The sequence below is a fragment of the Pagrus major genome, chromosome 16 (assembly GCF_040436345.1).
Source record: "Pagrus major chromosome 16, Pma_NU_1.0".
NCBI classification, from domain to species: domain Eukaryota; kingdom Metazoa; phylum Chordata; class Actinopteri; order Spariformes; family Sparidae; genus Pagrus; species Pagrus major.
In genome coordinates, this window is record NC_133230.1 from 4,765,227 (window position 1) to 4,786,745 (window position 21,519).

General features: G+C 44.3%; 2 protein-coding genes across 5 annotated transcripts in view; one reads left to right on the top strand and one right to left on the bottom strand.

Moving 5' to 3' along the window:
* Positions 1 to 122: 122 nt before the first annotated feature.
* Positions 123 to 12,878, top strand: alms1 (ALMS1 centrosome and basal body associated protein). Its single transcript, XM_073482856.1, has 18 exons — positions 123 to 229; positions 1,428 to 1,608; positions 1,807 to 1,927; positions 2,035 to 3,877; positions 4,099 to 4,258; positions 4,475 to 5,620; positions 5,765 to 5,880; positions 6,293 to 7,304; positions 7,583 to 7,696; positions 8,547 to 8,705; positions 9,326 to 10,251; positions 10,421 to 10,538; positions 11,023 to 11,202; positions 11,333 to 11,595; positions 11,776 to 11,941; positions 12,151 to 12,208; positions 12,321 to 12,420; positions 12,561 to 12,878. Exons 1-18 carry the CDS (start codon positions 215 to 217, stop codon positions 12,603 to 12,605), a joined length of 6,723 nt encoding a protein of 2,240 aa, XP_073338957.1. The 5' UTR covers positions 123 to 214; the 3' UTR covers positions 12,606 to 12,878.
* A 50-nt stretch (positions 12,879 to 12,928) lies between these two features.
* dctn1b (dynactin 1b) overlaps positions 12,929 to 21,519 on the bottom strand; it is a 37,691-nt gene continuing 29,100 nt past the window's right edge. For all 4 annotated transcript variants that reach the window (XM_073482859.1, XM_073482858.1, XM_073482857.1 and 1 more), the window contains 19 exons: positions 21,334 to 21,493; positions 21,063 to 21,167; positions 20,056 to 20,247; positions 19,837 to 19,953; positions 19,454 to 19,606; positions 19,213 to 19,373; positions 18,863 to 19,031; positions 18,545 to 18,613; positions 18,180 to 18,392; positions 17,873 to 18,034; positions 17,651 to 17,782; positions 17,420 to 17,548; positions 17,193 to 17,335; positions 16,943 to 17,103; positions 15,826 to 15,953; positions 15,466 to 15,652; positions 15,134 to 15,207; positions 14,935 to 15,024; positions 12,929 to 14,647 (listed from right to left, as the gene is read on the bottom strand). In XM_073482859.1, coding sequence (XP_073338960.1) covers positions 14,510 to 14,647; positions 14,935 to 15,024; positions 15,134 to 15,207; positions 15,466 to 15,652; positions 15,826 to 15,953; positions 16,943 to 17,103; positions 17,193 to 17,335; positions 17,420 to 17,548; positions 17,651 to 17,782; positions 17,873 to 18,034; positions 18,180 to 18,392; positions 18,545 to 18,613; positions 18,863 to 19,031; positions 19,213 to 19,373; positions 19,454 to 19,606; positions 19,837 to 19,953; positions 20,056 to 20,247; positions 21,063 to 21,167; positions 21,334 to 21,493 — 2,683 coding nt within the window. In that variant the 3' untranslated portion in view covers positions 12,929 to 14,509. The remainder of the gene's footprint in view (positions 14,648 to 14,934; positions 15,025 to 15,133; positions 15,208 to 15,465; positions 15,653 to 15,825; positions 15,954 to 16,942; positions 17,104 to 17,192; positions 17,336 to 17,419; positions 17,549 to 17,650; positions 17,783 to 17,872; positions 18,035 to 18,179; positions 18,393 to 18,544; positions 18,614 to 18,862; positions 19,032 to 19,212; positions 19,374 to 19,453; positions 19,607 to 19,836; positions 19,954 to 20,055; positions 20,248 to 21,062; positions 21,168 to 21,333; positions 21,494 to 21,519) is intronic.

Sequence of the window (21,519 nt, forward strand, 5' to 3'; positions counted from 1 at the left end):
GCAAATAATAAGTAAAGCCTTCAAACTCGTGAAAAAATAGACAGAAGTGAATTAAAGTTCCGAAGAAAAATGTTTTAAAAAATCAAATACATAAATCATCAACTCCCCCTCTCGCGCGAGTTTCCGGTTTCCCCCACATTTCCTAGCAACGCTCCTTGGATACGCGCTGGGGGAAGCGCGCGCGCTGTGGCGGCCTGATAACAACAACATCAACATGGAGCCTCCGGAGGTATTTTTTGATTCCTGGGTGAAAATAAGTCTCTTCACGACATTGGTATCGTCCTTACGTGCGCTTACACGTAATTCTCACCCGGAGAAACCTGGCAAGAGTCTACCAATCGATGGTTGTTGCCTATAGCTAGCTAACTAACTAGCTAATTGCTTTGCTAAGTAGTTAGCCGACTATAACACATCGCTAACATACTCATTAAAAACACAACGCCATTGCCAGACAAAATCTGTGTTTTCCATCGTTAGTAATATTGGTTGTATGGATGACTGGCAGCTAATCACTTGCAAGTTAACGTATAATAGGCTACGTAGGCATGTGTCTCACCAAGCTAACGGCAACAGGTTGCCATTAGCTTGCTAACTTTTGCTGTGCCTGTCAACTCATTCATATGTGGTACATAACATAATGTAGCTAAACTCAGTTATTATATAATACGCTTTTTACTCTAAAATGAGTGTGCTGTACATTTTATTTGTGATTCGGTTATTTCGAGTTTAAAGTTTTCCGTTAAGTGTTTACACTATTTTACATTATGTCTGTCATCATAGCCAAGCAATTGGGATCACAGGATGCTTAATGAATGAAAATTAGAATGAAACAAAATCAGAATGGACTTAATGTGAGCCCATAACCTTGAATATACACTGTGCAAAGATAGTGCCCAGTAATATGATGTACATTAGTAGTGCAGGTCTGTTAGATAATGCTAAAGGCTGCAAGGTGCAAGATTGTGTTTGGATATTATTGGAATCAACTGTACATTGAAAACTGTATTTAGATATTGGTCTGTTATGTAATAATCTAGAGTTGTGAGGTTGCATTATAGATATGAAGGATATTGTGATATGATTTCGAATGAAGGTATTAAATAAATGCGCTTCAGTGACGGGTGAGCCCTCTGTCCCAACACAGAGGAGGCTCTTTATAAAATGTGATGGATGGCAGCTGGCAGGAATGGCCTAATATATATAAAGGAGCTGAATAAGTTTCTCTGCTCTGCTGTCTGACCAGCAGGTGGTGGAGGGGTTGCTCAATATTTTCCAGGATGAATTACAGTTAGCACAGGATGCTCCTCGCCACTAAATCCAGAGACTACACATTTAATACCTGCTGCTGTTGTAGTTGTATTAAGCCTCCTAAGAAACTGTTCACAAGAAAACAGTGAGAGTGAGTTGTTTGATGATTCTGTTCACAGAGGGAGGCGGCATCTCCTCAGTTGCCAGCACATGAAGATGTGAGTCAGTCTGCTGGACAAACATCCATGAACCAACTGGGAGCTCAGACTCATGGCAGTGCCAGTCAGGACCAGGGGCAGCACAGACAGGGAACAGATGGCTTGGAGCTTCAACAGCGGTGGGAGCCCTCTTTGCAGCCAGGTATGTACAGTACATTGAATAAAGCAATGAATAACAAAATGTGCAATTCAAAATCTGCAGGTTTTACTCAAAATATAAACCATACTTTATAGCATAACTTTATTTTGTATCATGATTGAATTGATCTACATTTAAGTTGTAAGTTGTAAGCCTGTCAACAATGGTGTGGATAACAATCAGCATTTTCTGTATTATCAGAATTTCAGGACAGTAACCTGTCTCCAGCCCTTCCCCTGTTTCCTGTCCACTCTGGAGTGGAGCACATGTTCACTGAATATTCTTTATTCCAACAAAGTGACAATGAATTTGTCCCTTTAAGGTAAAATAAAATAAAATAAAAGTCAAATATTGGTTATGTGGTCATAGCTTTGTGCAATGTGTCACTTAAATGTTCTTAAGTTTATAATTTTATTTACTTTTTTAAAGGGCATACCCTGACATTTCCATGGCGTCAGAGAGGTTTCGCTTTCCGTCCCAGGATCGCACCACTCAGGCCTCTGAGCGCGGCTCATTGTCACAGCACCCTTTGGCCCAGGCGACCACCCTGTCTGAAGAAGGAGCGAGCAGCTGCTGCTCTCTGTCCCAGCACAGTTTGTCACCAGGGGACAAAGGCAGACAAAAGGACACTGACAGACAGGAAGTTCCATCCCGAGATGATACAAGCAACAGGGAGAAAGACTCAGACACTGTAACTGACCCTCCAGACAAGCCTGCAGGACAGGCTGCTGAAGATGAGACATTCTTTCTGAATAAGGAAATTCCTGCCCAGCATCTTTTGGAGCTCCTTCAGAAAGATATCGGCATGCCAAGCAGCAGCAGCAGTGCTGTGTCTTCTGCCTCTGAGACCTCTGTGAAGATCGCTGCATCCTTTTCCAAAGAGTCTAAAAGCACTCAAGTTTACAAACCAGAGATCGACCAAAGTACTGTGAGAAGAGAAGGTCCTCCAGGTGAAGCTTCTCGTCCCCAGCAGCAGATACAACAACCTGATAGAGATCGATCGCGGACATTGTCATCTGAGGTCTGTAACATCACCATGGGGGTCCGCAGCACTCGACCTGATGACAGTAGTGAAGAGCTACACAGAGAGCTGTTGTCTGAGGTAGAGAGGCACAGCAGCCGTGAAGCTGAATCTAAAAACCAACCCCCGAAAAGCGTAACACAACCTGGTCCGTCTTTCACACCATATCCTACAAAGATGTCTGAAGGCAAGCCAAGTGTCACCAGAACAAATCTTGGTGGCATGCCATGGACGGGGCCATTTTCAGCTGGTGTTGAACGGGGTCCCAGAGAGCAAGACCTCTGGTCATCTGGGAACCAAACAGGGATTGATGGATCGTACCTGGGTTTCCTTCCACAGTCTCAGTCCACTCCAGGTGTTTTTAAGGCCCCACCCAAATCCAGTGTCAAGGCTAAACTTTCTCTTATAGAATCCAATAAAGAGAACTCCTATCAGTCAAGCACAGAGATTTCTCCACAGCCAGATGTTCCTGTGGCTGATGTCCACCACCCAGACTCATCAAATCAGTGCCAAGAGAAAGCTACCACTGCACAAGTCCAGTCTCTCCCAAGTCTCAGCTATATGCAGAAAGTAGATGCTTGGAGGGCAAACCAAACTTCAGGCAAGACGTCACTATTTGATAGCTTGGCACTGCAAGGTTTTGCTGGCGTCTCTCCTAAAAAGAAAGCTTACGATGCAGTATCTGACACCCTGAATCGCCTCCTGAGTCAGCAGGCGAGAGATTTACAACAGTCTCCTGTTTTAGCTGCTGCCAATCAGGGTGTTACACAGAGCTCCTCCACAGCTCCCTCTTTTTCAAGAAGAGGGGAGGCGGTGGGCAGGGCTCCCAGTGACAAAGATAACACTGGGTCTACAACGAGACCCTCTGTCTCAACCTTTGACAGGTCACAGTCCCACTCCTCTATTAACACAGTGGTCATGTCAGTTAAGAAAGATCAGCAGACAGAAGGACGTGTAGAAGAGGAGAAGAGTCACACTCAGGATGATGTCCATCATCAGTCAAGTGCCGTAGCTCATCCATTGCCTCGCATGAGCCTCGGTCAGTTCAGTGACGTGTCACTTGATCGAGATTTGACACTCTCAAGTTCCCAAGATAGTTACAACAGTGGAGTTAAATTAGGAACTTCGGTCGGAGCTTCTTCTGTTATGAGCCTCGAGGTCGATAACTACGCCCCGTACTGGACTTCAAAGCTATCAACACCACCACCTCAGCCCAGGCCGCGAGAGCTCAACATTGAAGAACGAATTCCGGTATTTGAAAAACTGAAAATCTTACATAAAAAAATATTATTTAAAATATGTTTATGACTAATAAATTATCATGTATTATTGTTATTGCAGATTCACTTTCAGCAGATAGTAACCCCAAAAAATTAGCAGCTAATTTTATTCAGCATGCAAAAAAAATGTGTATACGACGTGTAGATTAGTATTGTTGGTTCTGATATGTTCTGTATTTGTTTTTCCTGCAGTTGTATCTCCATAACCTGGGGATTGACCAGTCTCCCTCAACAATCCTTACTCCGTTTGCACCCAGAGGCCCAATCAGAGAGCCTGAATTCTCTCCCACTGATCTCTGTACAATTAAAGGATCTATTGGAACCCCGACCAAGAGCACCCAACTCTCTGAAGGTAATTTACAGCGGTTGTTTTTAATAGAGCAGCAACTAACGATTATTTTCATTGTCGATTAATCTGTTGATTATTTTCTTGATTAATTGATTCTTTGTTTGGTCTGTAAAAAATTCTGTAAAAGACGAATGGATCTACTTTTATCAACTTTAAATTGGTTAATGTACCTTAATCACCTATAAAGATTAAAAGAATACTTCCATTTTGTATTTTCAGGTGGCAGTCTCCATAAAGGAGAGTTTTCCAGGTCCAGCATCCTGTCGGTGGACTCTAGTATATCCATCCCGTTGAGCCTGGACAGTCTCGGTCCCGCTGCATCTTTTCCAGAGCGGACCAGACAGATTTCTCTCTCATCAGATTCAGAGTCCATCCAGAGTGAACGCAGACTGGCCGCCTCCTCTCAGCCTGATGAAGACTCTTATCCCTCCTCACTGCAGACAGCCTTACAACGGCAGAGGGACAGCAGCTTAACCAGCAGCCAGAACACCATCCAGCCAGGAGACAGGTTTGGCTCTGACCCCTCGTTACGTAGTGACTTGGAGTCACCTTTGCAAACGAGCCGTAGTATGGAGCAAAGCGGAGAAGCTTCTTTTGTTAGCTCCAAGGCCTTGTTGGAGATCCGTAAACTGCTCTTTCAGGCAGAGAACATGGTCTCTGCTGGGTCTTCCGTGGCTTCCCCTGCAGCGCCCCGTCTCCCACTCTCTGATGAGGACATTTTCCTATCAGTAAGGAAGAAAACCAGCCAACTCCAGGACTCCTCATTTTCCTCCTCCTCTGCGACTGGAGATCCCAGAACTCGATCCTCCCTGCTGTGGGCCAGGTCCTCGTCTGACTCCATGCTGACCTCAGAGAAACCGAGAGAAAGCTCTGTTGGTCGAGAGAGTGTGACTTCATCAGGGCCACCTAATTATCCATCCACACAACCTCTTGTTACTGCACCGGCTACAGGTGCATACAGCAGGCCACAGGATAGCAGTGTTAGTAAAGGTGAAGGGTCGTCTTTTGTCCTGTCTCAGTCAGCCCGGCGGGCAGAGCCTGAGGGCTGCAGTGCTGCTCCCCCTGACAACACAGCCCCACCACAGCCAACAATCATCATTCCTTCACCAGCCTTGACTACACAACAGCTCACCTCCACTCATGTAGACATGGCAGAGGAGGAAACACAGACTGCTACGGAAGATCCAGTAGAGAGTAGCTCCTCTTCGCCCATCCTCGAGGACGCTGACCAGGGCGTGATGAGTGATGGAAGCAGTGAGAGCTCGCTGGCAGGCAGAGTGGCCAAATTACTGCAGAGTGAATCTCCTGCCACCATGGTGTCCAGTACACCCAGTGTCACTGACCAGGAGGAGAGCAAAGCCAGAGGTAAGAGGAGTCACATGCTATACAAATTTTAACATCCAAATGCACCTTTAAAGCAACTGCTGCAGCATAAATCGCATCCTTGTTGTCATCCTTATGTAGAGTTATTAATGTTAATTAATGAGTATTAATGTTTTTGTGTTGCAGAGTGGATTAAGCTGAAGATATCAGGACAGCAGTGTGAGCCTCTCGAGTTGGACAAAGAAGACAGAGAGCGGATTGAAGAGATCAAGAGAGAGCTGCTGTTAAAAAACCCATTTAAGGTAAACATCTGATGAAAAGATCTTAACACTGGTTTAGTCATAATTGTAAAAGCTTAATTTGTAGTCATGCAAATGTTGAAAAAATAATAATTTTTTGTTGTTTTTGTTGTTGATGTCTGCCTCCAATCTCTGGACAGTTGAGATTTCATGCTTGAGGTAACTGGTGTGTTGCAGGCGTGGTGTGTCAAATAAGAGCTGCAATGATTAATCGATTAGTCAATGGCGTAAAATTAATCACCAAATGTTTTGATAATCGATAAATCTGGAAAAATTTAATTTGAACTGTTTCTGGTGCAGTTTTGCAGTGAACAATGTTTTCTTTGAATCTCTGTGGTGGATGAATTCACAGTTTAATTTTCCTGGTCTCACAGTTTCATACAGACATCTTATTTTTTTTCTTCCTTTCTTTCAGAGTCAGGGTAGCACAGATACAGAGAGCAGTGCAGCGTCCAGCTTTAAAGTCCCAAGGCGGCAGGAAGCGGCTCAGCAAGTGCAGACATTCACCACCCTTGGTGACGCTAACAACCAGCCACCAGAGGCACTGCAGGGCCTCAGCACTGATCCCTCTGACTCCAGCATGCAGCTTCAAAACCCTCCTCACACGGATCTAGAGGCTCAAATACGTGAGATCGCTGCCAGAGAAGGGGTTACTCTCCCTAGGACAAACCCTAGGGCCATCACATCTATCACCATCGCCACCCGCAGGCGCTCCAACTCCCCTTCGCCTTCCACGTCACCTGCACCTCCTCTCAGTCCTGCACCGGAGCCGCTTCAGCTGACAGACCTTTCTACAGGAGCAGTCGACCACCCTAAAGCTAACAAGCAGCTTCTTCCCACCATGGATGAAGAAGATAACACTTCTCAGTCAGCATCAGCGGATCAGAGGAGGGAAGATGCTGTAGGAGGCCAAAGTGAGGAGCCTCCTCCATCCTCTCTGGGTGTAGGTAGAGAGGACGTGAATGTTAAAGATGACAACACACAGTCTTCCAGGCGAGATGACGAGTTATCTGTCCAGGACAGCTCGGTTTCTGGTCATGAATCTGAGCAAACCGCAGGTTCATCTACATCTGAATCTCCACCCAAGACAGGTCACGTCTCACATGTCCATCTCACTCTGTCCCCCAAAGCCAACGATCACAGCTTGGCCTCTGCTGTTACAGGACTGCCTCGTAAAGAATTTGTCCCCCTCAGACACTCCTCTTCTCCTGCCAGCAGTCCAGACGAAGGTGTCGGGTTGTCCAGTCCACCAGAGTGGTACGAAAATAGAGAGCCAACAAGACAGCGAGGGACAGAAAGAGCTGACACCTCCTCGCTGTTTAAAACCCCTGTGCCTCAAGGCAGGATGACCTCCACATCCTCACAGTTCTTTACACCAAGTCACAGAGCTGCAGTGTCACCAAGACCCTTAACCACTGAATCACCAGGTAGTGACTTTTATAGTTTTATAATAGATTTTAACTGAAAAAGAAAACTTAGCCCTTCACTATGTTTTTTATCACACTATAAATGGGGGCAGAGATCTAAACTGAGGTATTGATAAGAACAAACTGTGTGAGGACTTGGACCTCGGCTAAAACACAGAGCCCAAGTTGAGGGTGTGGAGCTGATGGTGCATTCTTAGCTAAATTAGATCACAGGAAATGAATGTCAACATAACTTTATTCCTATTTATCTGTTCTTCTTTTTACCTCTCCTCATACAGCAGTGCCTGTGCTGTTGCCTTACAAACCCCGCGGCAGTGAGGAGCTCTTCTACGTCCCTCAAACCGAGGCTGATTGCTCCTCTACCGACACCACCATTGAGAGCACCCACACAGGTACCGTCTACTCATATCTAATTTTATTGAGCCTCTTGGTCAACTTGCATTTTTGACAGCAGAATCACTGCACTTTTTTCAAGCTGTGTCAATGTGCTGAGATAAGTGCAGGAGCAACAGCGTGGCGGGCTGTAAATAACAAGCTGTAAACAGCACGAGGCCGGTCAGAGCGGATCTGGCAGTTTGCTGCTCCGCCCCGGTGTTGGCTCGTCTGACAATAACTGGGCAGGGGAGTAAATAATTATATGTTTTTATGTCTCCATGCCGGAAATAGCCATGGCCGGAGGCATAATGTTTTCATTCCTGTCTTGTCTTCTCATGGCGTCCCATCCTTTGGAACATGATATTTCAGAAACACTTGAAGGAATTTCTTCAAATTTGGAACAAATGAAGAGATTTGAGTGATCAAAGGCCAATAATTGGTTGCCAGTTTCCCAATATGGTTGCTAATCACAGCCTGGCAACTGTTCCCGTCGGGCCCTGAGTGAAAAAGTTAATCAAATGAAAAATTAAGAAATTTATCAAATCCAGAATATTGAATTGTCAGTTGAATCTGAGATGAATGAGGAGGCTCTGCTCTCATTTCCCCAGAGCCTTTTGGGCAGCAGCTGCTCTATTGTAACACACACCCGGCAGAGCATTAATTATTCATGTTCAGGGGCAGGGAGAGACAAAGGCGAGCTGGGGCCCCAGCAGAGACGGAGGGAGAGGAGACCGTAGGCTCCATGTCTTTGAACATCTTGAAAATGAAGGATTTAAGTCACTTTTCCAGCAGTTTTATTCATCTGTTATCTTAAAAATAAGGACACACACGTCATGAGATAATGAGCCACTTTTGGATCCTGACCAGGTTCAGACGACGCTGTGCCTCCACGCTTCAGCAGTGAGGTCCTCGGACACAGAGACCCGGGGTTGGACCGTGGAGTCTCCATCAGACACACAGAGGGGATCTACAGCAAGAGGCTGAAAACAACCACCTTCAAAATGAGAGAGGCTGGAGAACACAGAGGTGAGCTCAACACACACACAGTATACAGATTCACTCTTCCTCTGTTGGGGAATAAGAATCATCTGTCCATTAATTGAAACATTATCTGTCATTGGTTAATTTAAACATATGTCACTCTGGTTAAAGTAATCAGTATAATGGAAACATCCCACATGTACACACTAAATGTACTGAGGTGAGACGGATGTTGTTACACAGTTTGGCAATGCAGAAAAATTAACTGCTTTTGGGAAAAGGTTAGAAACATAGTGGAGAACATTATTTGAATTGAATCGATGTATTCAGGGGCCGGTCACACAGAAACTCATTGCTACAGGTGCAGACGCGTTAGAAATGGCTCAGAAAAGACTCTTACTATATATCTTATTATTTATTGTAATAAATGACAAAGAAAAGCAGCGAATTCTCGTATGTAAGAAGCTGGAACCATCAAATGTTTGACATTTTTGCTTGAAAAATGACTGAAACCATAAATGAGTGAGCAAGATAGTTGACAATTTTCTGTTGATTGGTTTCTTGTTGCAGTTCTGCCATAAAGCAACATGTTCTTGATGTTCCCATATTTGTTTTTAAATGTTTTAATGTGTGCGTTAAAACACCTGTTTTCTCTCTTTTCACAGGTGTGTCTGTATCAACAGAGATTGATACTGAAATACGTGCCACTCAAGCTCCAAAGCCGTCTTCTCAGGTGTCAGTTGCCTTCACCAGAGTGCCTTTATCGAGCAACCAAGAGACCTCCAAGAGAGACCAGGGGACCAGCCCGGTGCAGTTCCTTAGCTATGATCAACCAGAGCCCAGAAGTGAGAGATTTCAGCCGGTTCATGTGGACATCAGCCATCGCCTGCACCCAAGCTCTGTCCCTCAGGCTGGAATTGAGCGAGACCAGGACAGGAGGGAGTCTGTCCAGCAGAGCAGCAGCACTCTGGACCAGCTGTGGCAGAGGTTCTCTGCCCGGTGGAGTCTGGAGGAGTCCCGACCCACCAGTGACAGAGAGGCATCGCTGCTGGAGCGGCTGGAGCGTCTGTCTCGTCTTATTCATAACACACAGGATGAAAACATGTCAGAGGTGTATGGTGATCCAGAAGAGAAGCGAGGGAGGAGGGGAGACGATGAAAGAAAGAAGAGGAATGTGGGTGGTGAAGCCAGAGATCTGGAGAGGAGAGTCAGAGGAGGTAGAAAGGCTGAAGGTGAACCTCAAATCCGACAGAGGCTCCAAACAGAGGAGGCGTCTCCACCTGCAGACGAGGACTCCTTCACCTCCAGCGTCTCTCATGCCTCCTCCCAGAGTCAGCTCCTCTATCCTGCAGATAGAGACGAGTCAGAGACCCTGTCCACCACGTCTGGCTCCATGTCCACTGTGGACACGGCGAGGCTGATCCGAGCCTTCGGTGCCCACAGAGTCCAGCACCTGAAGATGAGCTCCGGCCTCAGTAAACTGTACAACACCATCAACAGGCAGAAAGACGGGAGGGAACAGAGGAGAGGGAGAAACGAAGAGCCACCTCGGATCATCACTCTGTCAGAGACCACCGGCAATGATGAATCAGTAAGTTTACAGTTAACCATGACAATGAGCCAGCATGTATGATACCAAGACCCTGAAACTGTGGGGAAATGTGGTCTGTGACAAAGATCTGTGTAGGAGCAAAGATGAGACACACAAATACAGTAACAGGTTATTACGGCTCTAATGTTTTGATGTCGTTGGTCTTCAGGTTGCTGCTGATTCTGCCTCATCCACCAGCACCTACAGCCTCCCGTCACAACACGGCCCCTCCAGGACTCTGAGAGCCAAGAAGGCTGTTAAACTGGTCAGCAAAGGCATCCAGGCGGGTCAGTGTGTGCTGAAGGCATTTGGTTTTCTTTTGTGTTGGAAAAACATTTACCGAGAAAGACCGATGACACATTGGGGCACAATATTTCCTGAGCTGTCTACATGATGAATCACTGAGTGCCTGTTGTGTTTCCTCAGTCCAAAATAGTCGGCTGCAAATGTCACGTGTTGTTATTGTATTGGGCCAAATATAAGACGGCCCAAAAGTTTTTAAACACATGACTCTGGTGGAATTTGTTATAACTACATCATTTAAGGCTACAAAAACCCTAACATACAGTATCTCTCCACTGTTGTGACGACGTGTTGTGTTGTCCTTCAATATGAGACGACCCCAACTTTATCAAACATTTGGAGTTTGTGTTTCTGTAACTGAAACCTGACAATTGGTTAAAAAAACATGGATAGTAAAGTTGCAGTAACAGTAATTCTTTAAAATAATATAAAAAAAAATCTTCACACTGTTGTTTTCCTCTTCCTCAGGTGATCTGGAGCTCGTCAGTAACAGGACTCGACGTCACACCCGAGATGTTGGAACAACGTTCCCGTCACCTGGTGAAGCCAGAACTTACAGGCGGGTGTCGTCTTCCTCATCCAGCTCAGAGAGAGGAAGAGGAGGGCAGAGAAAGAGCAAGAGAAGCCCACCAAAGACCTACCCTGAGGGTACGTCAGACAACAGATGATCTGTCTGTTCCCTTTGTTTTGTATTTTTGCGTGTATGTATACAGTATATTTATTTTACAGTAATCCTTATACTGAAGTGTTTGGTTTGAATCTCCTTCGTCCTCTCCAGGCGTTTCCTGGTTCATCTCTGCTGACGAGCTGAGGACAGAGGCGAGGAAGGAGAATCGGCCGGAGGAAGAGGAGTCGACGTGGAGGCCGAGCACCGCCTGGTTTGAACCGTACAGCAGAATGAAACCATGGAGAGAGCCGCTCAGACAGAGACAAGTCCATGAAGACAGAAACACACAGCCCAGCTTGATACTTCACCATGAAACTGATTTAGACCCAAGAACCAAAACAACATCTTCTGGTCTGACCCGGATCTCTCTCCAGGTTAGTTTCTCTTTGTAGAAAAACTTACAGTAAGAAGCTGACTTGGAAAATATATTTTCAGGGCCTTTAAGATTACATGTCGGGTGTCCACTCTGATCAAACGTGTCACATCATAAGACATTTAATAAACAACAGTAAATGCTCTATTAAAAACGTTGATGCTCCTCTTCAACCCTGCAGGAGGCTCTGGAGATGCGTCGTCCGCAGTTCATCTCTCAGTCCAGGCAGAGGGTGAAGTGCCTGGCTCGGCAGGTGGAGGAGAGGAAGCTGCAGGAAGTCTTCAGCAGAGAGAGAGAAGAACTGTTCTGCCAGCCCGGAGGACCAGGGAGGCTGCCGAGGCCTGCAGGTACTCATCAGGAAACAGTGTTTCTATTTCTAGTGTGCGATGATCCTTAACTGAGGTGTTGTTAATGTTCTGTCTGACAGCTACATGTTTTATGGATCTAGATCTTTTCTTAATACAGTTTCTGTGCATGCATTGTAAAGAAGAATGATGGTGTTGTTGTAGTATTTATAGGTCTTACTGACAACTTTTTCTTTCTCTTCTCTGTTAAGGCACCGCTCAGCTCAGGAGGGCTGTACCAAGGAAGGAGATGATTCAGAGGTCCAAACAGTAAGCTGACATTTGTTCTGTTTTGAATATAACTTTTAATTCATTATGTTAACGACAACAGTATCAAAAAGGTCTCAGCTGTACAGCAATCTGAACTTTGTCTCTTCTCCAGGATTTATGAGAATCTGCCGGAGGTTCAGCGGAGGAAGGAGGAGGAAAGAAGAAAAGCAGAGTATCGATCGTACCGGCTGAAGGCTCAACTCTACAACAAGGTACCACACAAACACAAATTCATCGGACAACTTCTGATATAACACCAGCTCTGAAAATCAATATTTGAATGGAGCCAATTTCCTCAGCTTTGTATTTGTATGTATTTGTATTAATCAGATGAATGTTTTGTGTCTTTCAGAGAATCACCGGTCGAGTCCTGGGCAGGAGGACAGCGTGGCACTGATCAAACACACCAGTTACACTTTTTACTGTAGATTAAATCAATGATATGAAAACATCTTTACAATTTTTAGAACAAAACTACCTAACTTAACTAAAACAAAAGCTTTTATTTATATGTGACCAAATTTTGTAGTCGATATTTTAAAGATTATGTAGAAAAGTTGATTTCTACTGTTTTGTACTCTTTCTTACTTACAGACCGATGGAATGTTTTAATTGGTTTAAATGACTTTTAATGTAAAAATAAACCAGATTTCTGCAGATTTTTAGAACATTTTTGTTTAATTTCATGTTTTGATTGAAGACAGTGAAGACCCAGAAAGATACACTGGCATTAATGTCTTTATTGATCAATTATTGGTTGTGCAAGAGCAGGAAGCCACACGAGGAAACTGTAAGACGAGTTAGACAAGCTGCAGGTCGAGTACATCAGCTGCTCACTGAGACAACAGATAAATAACAGAATGAATAAATAAGCTGCATATTTCCTCTTTAACTACAGTTAAGTAGATGCACTATGCCCATTAATTAAATAAAACTTCAAGCTATGACAGTACCGTGTAAACATAAATATTCTAACAAATCATAAATAAGATAATTAGCATGGATTAAAACTAAAAGCCTTTAAAATCAGCCGTGGCAAATGTGGTGAGAGAGAAACAAAGATTCTTTGGCAAAGATGTAGTTTTGCTTCAAACGAGGTTTGGTCTAAACGAATCAAAAAATAAGGCAGGTGACCGCTCTTCAGCTCGAGGCTCTCTGCAGGTTTAAGGCTCGGACAAAGTCTGAAACAGCAACAGGTAATACAGTCTGTTTGTGGATAATTCAGTAACTTTACCAACACAACCGGCATTTCATTTATATCAAGCATGTAAAAGAAGATGATAACAGCGTACAGGATTTTACACCACGAGTGTAATAAATACTAAATAATTTAAATCATATTAATGCTTCATCTGTTTTTAAATAAACAAGAGTTTTTTTTTCCACAGTAGATCCCTTGAGGTCAATCAGCTTCATTTGTTCTGTGCAGTCCAACAAGGTTTTCATCAAAAAACAAAATCCTCAACAAGTTTTCTTGCATTTAAGTCGGTTGCCAAAAATTTTTTTCTCATAAAACCACCAGTAAAACATCTTTAAAGCAACAAAGCAAATGTGCAGGATTTTGTTCTTTTGTCACTCACGACTTGTTAAATATGTGCAAAAAGTCTTTTTGATCAAACCACAGTAAAATGCCCACGACTTTAAATGGACAAATAATTTTTTTTTTTCAGTGTAATTTCTAAATCAAATAATTACGGAAGCCCTGAGAGGCAAGTAAGAGAAAAACAAAACCTCTTGTGATCCATTTTTAAAGTTTAGCCTAAATTATTTTCTTCACCTGTTCAGACTTTAAAATATTGATCACTAGAGTATTGGTTTTTTTTCTTACTTGCCTCTCGGGGCTTCCGTACATATTCCTTCTTTCCCTTTAGACAATCAAGTTTTAAAAACGGAGCACACAACAGTGACACCTGATTAAAATTCACAACACAGTCATGATCTTTCTTCTGTGTAGCCGCAGCAACATTAGCGCCGATAGTGTGACATAGAAACATGGAGCGACATCCAACATTCTGGCCTAATTGAAAGCACACTGCAGGTTCCACACCAGGGCCAAAGACAAGTGTGATACATTAAAATAAAATACAGTGAATCTTGGGCAGCATGCAGTAGTGCAGTCGTAATATCTCTTCTTCTTTTTCTGGTGTAAGAAGTGAAGATGGAGTCATGATCACGATTTTTACTTCCTGGTCTGACATGTTTGGCCCTGGAGTGGGGACCAGGCTGCCAAGCTGATGATGAGAGGTGGTGATGGTGGTGTTTTGTTGGTGCAGCAGGCAGGATTTACGGGGCAGGTGTAGCTCAGGTCCGCAGCAGACTGTGAACTCTCTGCAGCTGACACTGTGACAGGACGAGGCGGTGGACCTGCTCCTGACCGCGGGGACACGGCACCATGACCCGACCCACCAGCACGGAGTCGGTCTGCTTCTCCTCCTTCGCCTAAAGACAGAAAAGAGTTTAGTGTTAGATCAGCTAAGAGAGGGTAGTGAGTCCTGATTCATCCTTTTCACTGCTGCCGCCTTATTTTTGTTTATTTGTATACTTCAGCTGTTACTTCTAGGGAAAAATTTAATTTCTTTGACTCAAAATCAGATGGATTTGTACTGAGTAAGATTTCCCATCATGCACCTGGAAAACGTCAGACCCCTGGCATGATTTTACACTAATGGAAACTAGAGATAAGTGATGAGCTGTGAGTGACAGCGTGTCTGTAGCAGCGCTCTCACCTTAACAAACGTGGTCGAAGGGAACGTCGCGAAATCAGACGTCACTCGAGCCCCAGGCTGGTGGTTGACGACGTGCTCGGCTACTTCATCCTGACAGAGTGAATAGAAAAGAGAAGAGATGTGGCGGAGGACATTTGAATTTAACTGAATTTTAGGTGAGTATTTATCTGTTCACTGCAGGTGTGAAGATGTGTTTTACCTTCAGTCTGCCCAGAGTGTCGCTCAGGGACTGTAATCTAGCCGTCTGTTCCAGGAGCTGAGCACTAGGTGTCACTGCAGGACAAACAAAACAGTTGTCCCTAAAGTGAGTAATGTGTGATACCACTGTGAAAAGGTGTGATGAACGATCTCACAGCCTGCTATATTCAGATGTGGAGGGGACGTCTCAAAACAAACTATAACTACGAATGCAATTCATTTACAAACATTTATATTTCAGTGAGTAAATCAAACTAAAACTGTACAAATGGGGGGGACAAAAACAGGATTTTGAAGACACAATCCAACTTGCTTGATAGCGGACTCACTTACCTGGAGATTTCCCAGTGATGTCCACCACCTTGACGTTGGCACTCATCTGCAGCAGAGTCTCCAGGAGCTGGTCAGTTTTGCGATAGAGGGCGCTGGAGAGCACTTCAGGACGTCCTCCGTCTTTGGAGGGAAGTTTGGTCACGTGAAGAGGAGGCAGGGAGGCGAGCTGAGCGCGCATCTTCTCAGCCTGAGAGGGGAAAGACGTGGACACTCATTAATACAGACATGACAGCAGAAACATAGATCAATCTATGATACTAAAAAAAACATTTCCTCATGTCTTTGAGGGTTCATCATGAAGTAAAGAGTAAAATCTGTATACAAGTTGAGGTGTTGAGGTGGTTTAGAGGTGACTTGTACCTTCAGTCTGTTGTTCTCGTTCTTCAGGTGTTTGATGCAGAGTCTCTGAGCTTCGATCTGCTGAGTCAGCAGAGGAGAGTCGATCACCTGGACACCAGAACCTGAGCCGACACCGGTCATCATGTTCGCTGCAGGATAGAGAGAGAGCGGGTACACGTTAGGAACAGGAACCAAACCTTTATTTATACTCGTGTGAGTGTTCGCATTCATGAAACACTCCAGATGAACTGCCTTTAGTCTCAGTTTAAATAAACTTTTTCTGCTCCGGTGTAATTCTGTTAAATGTAATATATGTTTAATAAAAACAAAGAAATAATGTCGATATTCATGTTTGACTTGCAGACTTGCAAAATGACGATTAAGATCATGCACGATGATGTACATGCCATGAAAAACAGATTTATGTGATGAATATCACATTAATAACTAATGAATATTTACATAAAACCTTCTCAGTCTTAATGGTTTAATAACAGAGTTTCTGCAGGTTCAACTCGTTAGATTTAAGACTTCTGAAGACCTTTATAGTACCACATTAAATTCCATTTAATATCCGTTTCACAATCATGCTGTGCTGTATTAAAGTAAGATGGATAACTAGTATGGACAATATGTCATGGATTTATTTATTATTCTATCTTATTACAGAGATGTGTGACTACTGGAAGCCCGCAAACAAACACAAAAACCTTTAATTTAAGACTTTTGTGAACTTAATTTAATACTTTAACACATGAACACATTAAAAGTTCTTTTTTTCTTTAAAGGACGTGCAGACACCCTAAATAAAAATGTGCAAGTAGTATTCAACTGCAGTCAAACCATGCATAATTAAATAATCATTCATTTCAGCATGCAGAATCAACAACAGGAGTAGATACCTTTTTGTTCCTCTGCAGAAGTAAAAGATTAAAAAGAAGTCATACAAAGAGAAAAGAGTGAAGACAAGGAGGAGGTGTTTAGGTTGTTAGGGTCAAAAGGTGAAATTAAAAACGTCGTTGGAGTTAAAGTGATGATAAATAACCAGAAAATGGTTAAAAAGTGTTTGAAAATACTTAATACTTCTACGAACAGCTCTGATATAAGTTAAGCATGTGTGTTAATGTGACCTCTTTACCTCCTGCCATTCCTGTGACGATGGAGGCGATTCCTGACGGGCCGGTTCCTCTCATCCCGTCCATCTTTGACTGGCTGTTGATTCTCTGCTTCAGCTCGGCCTTCTCCGCCTCCAGCTGGTCGATGTCGGCCTGCAGAGCGTCCATCGTCTCCTCAAACTCCCTGCAGAGAGGAGGAGGAGAACATGACACAGCTGCAGACTTCTGCTACAGAACACGACTGTACCGTCTGAATCTATGGCCGGTTCTCACTTCTCTTTCTTCTTCAGCAGAGTCTGAGCCTCGTCAAGTCGAGTCTGAATCTTTTCAACACGTTCGTCTGCGTCTTTGGATGAACTGTCGAGCTTCTTCTCCAGGAGGCTGAGGCGGACGTTCGCCTCGCTCAGCTCCTCTCCCTGAAAACACGAACACAGTGACTCTGCAGTTCTGTGTTTTTATTCTCGGTAAATTTGCAGTGAGAAAGATGTGTGTTCACCTACCTTGATCTTGAGAGACTTCTTCAGCTCTTTGATGACCGTCTCTCTGTCCTCCAGCTTCATGCCGAGGCCTTCAGCATCAGTGATTTCAGCTCGGAGAGCCGCTGAACGCACATCCACGGGTGGAGGGTTCTGATGAGTGACAAGAGAATGACGTCAAAACTTAAGAATCTTCTAATCCTTCTGTCAAAACCAAAAACTACAGCTGAGAGAAATCACGTCAAGGTGACTCACCTTGTTTTGAGGCTTCTCTGAGTCATACTCTCCCTCTTGCATGGCGGTGGCCATCTTGTTCATGGTTGCTATGACGATGCTGCAGGACTGCCGCAGACACTCGTAGGGGTTGGCGCCCTGGGATCCATAAATCTGAAAATGATAGTGAGATATTTTAACACTTCGCAGAACTGTTTTTGTGTCATTTCCATCACAGATAAACTGAAGTATCACTACGTGTACCTGCTCTCCCGCCTTGAACGCCACATCCTCCAGTTTGACGGCTGACAGCCCCTCCTGTTCACCGAGAGGCGACATCATCTGAGCTCCAGCTGCTGCAACCTCCTGCAGCACCGCCACCACCCAGGTCAGGTGTTTCCTGCAGTCTGAGAGGGTGTCTGACACCTGCGGGACAAACATCAGCATCACAACCGGGTGAAGACTAATGTTTGTATTCTACTGAAGAATAACTTATTTTCTGGTTGGTAATGATTAAGTAATAGAAACAGTAAAAGTTGTCCAAGTTGAGGGGTTCTGCTGCCATGGTTACCTGCTGTCCGAAGTTGAGTGCCGATGGTATTCCCGGTGCGTCGGTTCCGGGCATCCTGCGGCGGATCTTCTTGCAGAACTGCCGGATGTCGCTGCAGGACGTCTCCAGGTCCTTCAGCAGTACGGCAAGGTCGGCCTTCTCCTGACCGGTGTGCAGGAACGCGCGCAGGCGACCGACCTCCACCGCCATGCAGTCCAAGGCACTCTGGGTAAACTGTACAGGGACAGCAGCAAGATACACAGCTGTTTAAACTGCATATACACTGTCACAACTCTTTTTAACACATGAGCTGATGGACTTGTCTTTTTCTTTTATTTTGAAGTATGAAGTGCGACATTTGTCCTGATGTTGATGTTGGTACTCACTCTGATGTGATCAGCCAGCTGCATGGTGCACTCCTCGTTCTGATCTGCCAGGTGGATACTGTACAGGTGCTGAGGAAGGAGTCATTTTGTAGTTCAGGTACAGTATTATGGTTTTACGTCTTTTGACACAAGCTAGAATAGGTCCAACATGGTACATTTGACTTTTTAACAGAAAATCGAATCACAAAAAAATCTTTAAGACAAACATCGATAAGTGGACCCGAATACAATATATCCTCGTTATGTCAGATCATTGCTTCATTAGATTTAGCTGATAAAATCATGCAAAACAGTGTGTGTGTTTGTGTGTGTGTGTACCTGATAGTATTTAATGGCCTTGGTGAGCGGCTCCACGTTGACCGTCTCATCCAGCTGGTCTTTGTGCAGCATGTCGATGAGGAAGTCCAGAGAACGCTCGTGGACGCTCATCTCCGGGTACAGAGAGCCGATCTTCTTATAGACATCAACAGAGCACTGATCCAGAGCCCTTAAACACACACACACACACACACACACACACACACACACACACACACACACACACAGAAAGCAACATTAAATTCAACTGAACAACATTTTTTTACAACTTAGCAAACACAAAACATTTTAAGTGCTCAGACTCTCTCCTGCTGTGTATTCTTGGTTTTATGGACCCTAATGAAACATACTGCTCGTATTTATGTAGCGTGGCCTGCAGCAGACTGAGCGAGTAGACCAAACCGCCAGCGAAGCTCAGCTGCTCCCCTGCGGCTCCCTTCAGTCCCGCTCGCTCCACACAGTTCTCATTCAGGTCGAACTTCTCCTGGGCCTGTTTGCTGATCAGCTCGGCCTGCAGACACACACAAAAAGATTTTATTTCTGTCGTCCTTCTTCCTCTACTGGAGGAAATGTATTTATAAAAGTGTTTACCTTGCAGATGAGCCTGGGGATGAGCAGCAGCACCAGGATGCAGTCGTGGTCTCCGCCGTGACGGAGGAAGGACTCGGGCATGAAGGAGGTCAGAAGAGAGACGTGTCTGTTGGCCTGACCCACCTCCATCTTCCTCAGCTCCATCTCAATGGCCTGGACACAAACACAGACACATACACACAAGATTAAACTCAACATAGACAAAATAATATATGGACCCTGACTTAAAATCTGGTGCAAACTTAAAACCTTCAAAGTTTTGACTTTACAAACTCTAAACCATAAGAGAGTTGAAAAAAGGACGTTCAGGCTGATACAGAATCACATTTAACGTTATCAGACTTCCTCATTATTCAGACCACAGAGCTCTTTCTGTCTCTGACCTTGGCGTACGCCTTCGTCTCTGCAAATTTAATCTTGAAATCGAACATCTCTGCAGGCGGCTGCTGCTGCAGCTCTGCTGAAGCTTCCTGCTGGCTGGTCAGGTCTCTGTTCACCTCCTGCAGAAAACACAAAGGTAGAATCAGGACGCAGCATTTAGACAGAAACATGTGTGATCGAACACCATGCTCGATACGCTACATTAAAAACTAACTGTGTACCTGCAGGTGAGCTGTGAGCTCTCGGTACTTCTTGATGGTCTGCTGGTAATCAGCGACCGTCTCCTGAGCGGCTTCGACTCGTTTCTCGGCCTCTCGGACTCTCGCAGCGCCCAGATCCAACATCTCCCTCAGCTCCAGCTCCGTCTCTCTGGCGTTCTCCTGCAGCTCGTCGTTCATCTCATTTATAGCTTCCTGAAGGGTGAAACGATGACAACAAACAGCGTCCTTTACTGGAAGCTTTTTATGATCACTATTCTTCTTGTTTTTCAGATTTTGGAAAATGTCGCTTGAAGTTATTTTTCCAAGTGCAATGTCCAAATCACAGGAACTGCAATTTTTTGATACTACATACATACTCTTGCAAATGCAACAGCTGTAAAAAATAATCGCAAGGTTTGTAGTACAGTCTGTGTTTCTGTAGGTGGCGCTGCTGTAGATGCTCCTCACACTAACTACCTGACTCTTCCTCTGTTTATTGCAAACACATTTCTAATGTCTCAAAATATTTTGACTCCTGGATGTAGTTTGTTTGTTTGTTACTTTGATGTGTGTACTTTGAAAACTCTCATGCCACCATATTGTTTTTGAAAGATGCCATTATCATTAAAATCCTGCACATCCTGTAGTTGAGGACTTTTGCTTGAGACAATGACAGACCAGTCAGGTTTCCTCTCAAGCAACATTTGTTCTGATCGAGGTCAAAAACAGAAGTGGACTTCAATCTAATTAAAATAGAAACTCAACAATGACTTCAGCGACCACAAACACCAGAGGGCAGCACATACATATTAATGGCTCCATATCAATAATGAAATGAGTCAGCAAACTGTGGCACTTTAATTTTCTCTGACCTCAGTCCTATAAATACTCAGAGGGTCAGAGCAGGAAATGAACGAGTCTTCGGTCATTAGTCTTTAAATTAAGAACTGGATCAACTTTGCGTTTTTTTGTTAATTTAATCTCATTTAACATGTCTGTCGTCAATGAGACCGATGACTTTCACTCACCAGGTCAGTGACGGTCTCTCTCAGCTCCCTGACTTTCTCCTCCAGGTCCAGGTTCCTCTCTGTCAGCATCTCCACCATCTCCTCCGCCCCCAAAGCTGCATCCACCTGAAACAAAGCATCAGAAATAGAAGTTTTATTTGTCTCCTTGACATTTGAATCATTTAACATCAATCACTTCACCAATATCAGCTTTAAAAGTTCATAAGTCCTATATAAAGATCTCCTCTGAACGTAAAAAATAGGCAGATTTTCGTCACTGTAAAACACTGACCTGTTCTTTCAGCTCGTCGATGGTCTTTTCTGCCGCTGACATCTCCTCCTGCAGTTTTTCTTTCTGGCTCCTCAGAGTGTCCAGCTCCACGTTTTTCTTCTCCATCTGCTTCTGCAACTTCACATGTTCCTGCTTTTCCGATGCAGACAGGTCACGCATCCTGACAAAAACAGGAAACCATCAACA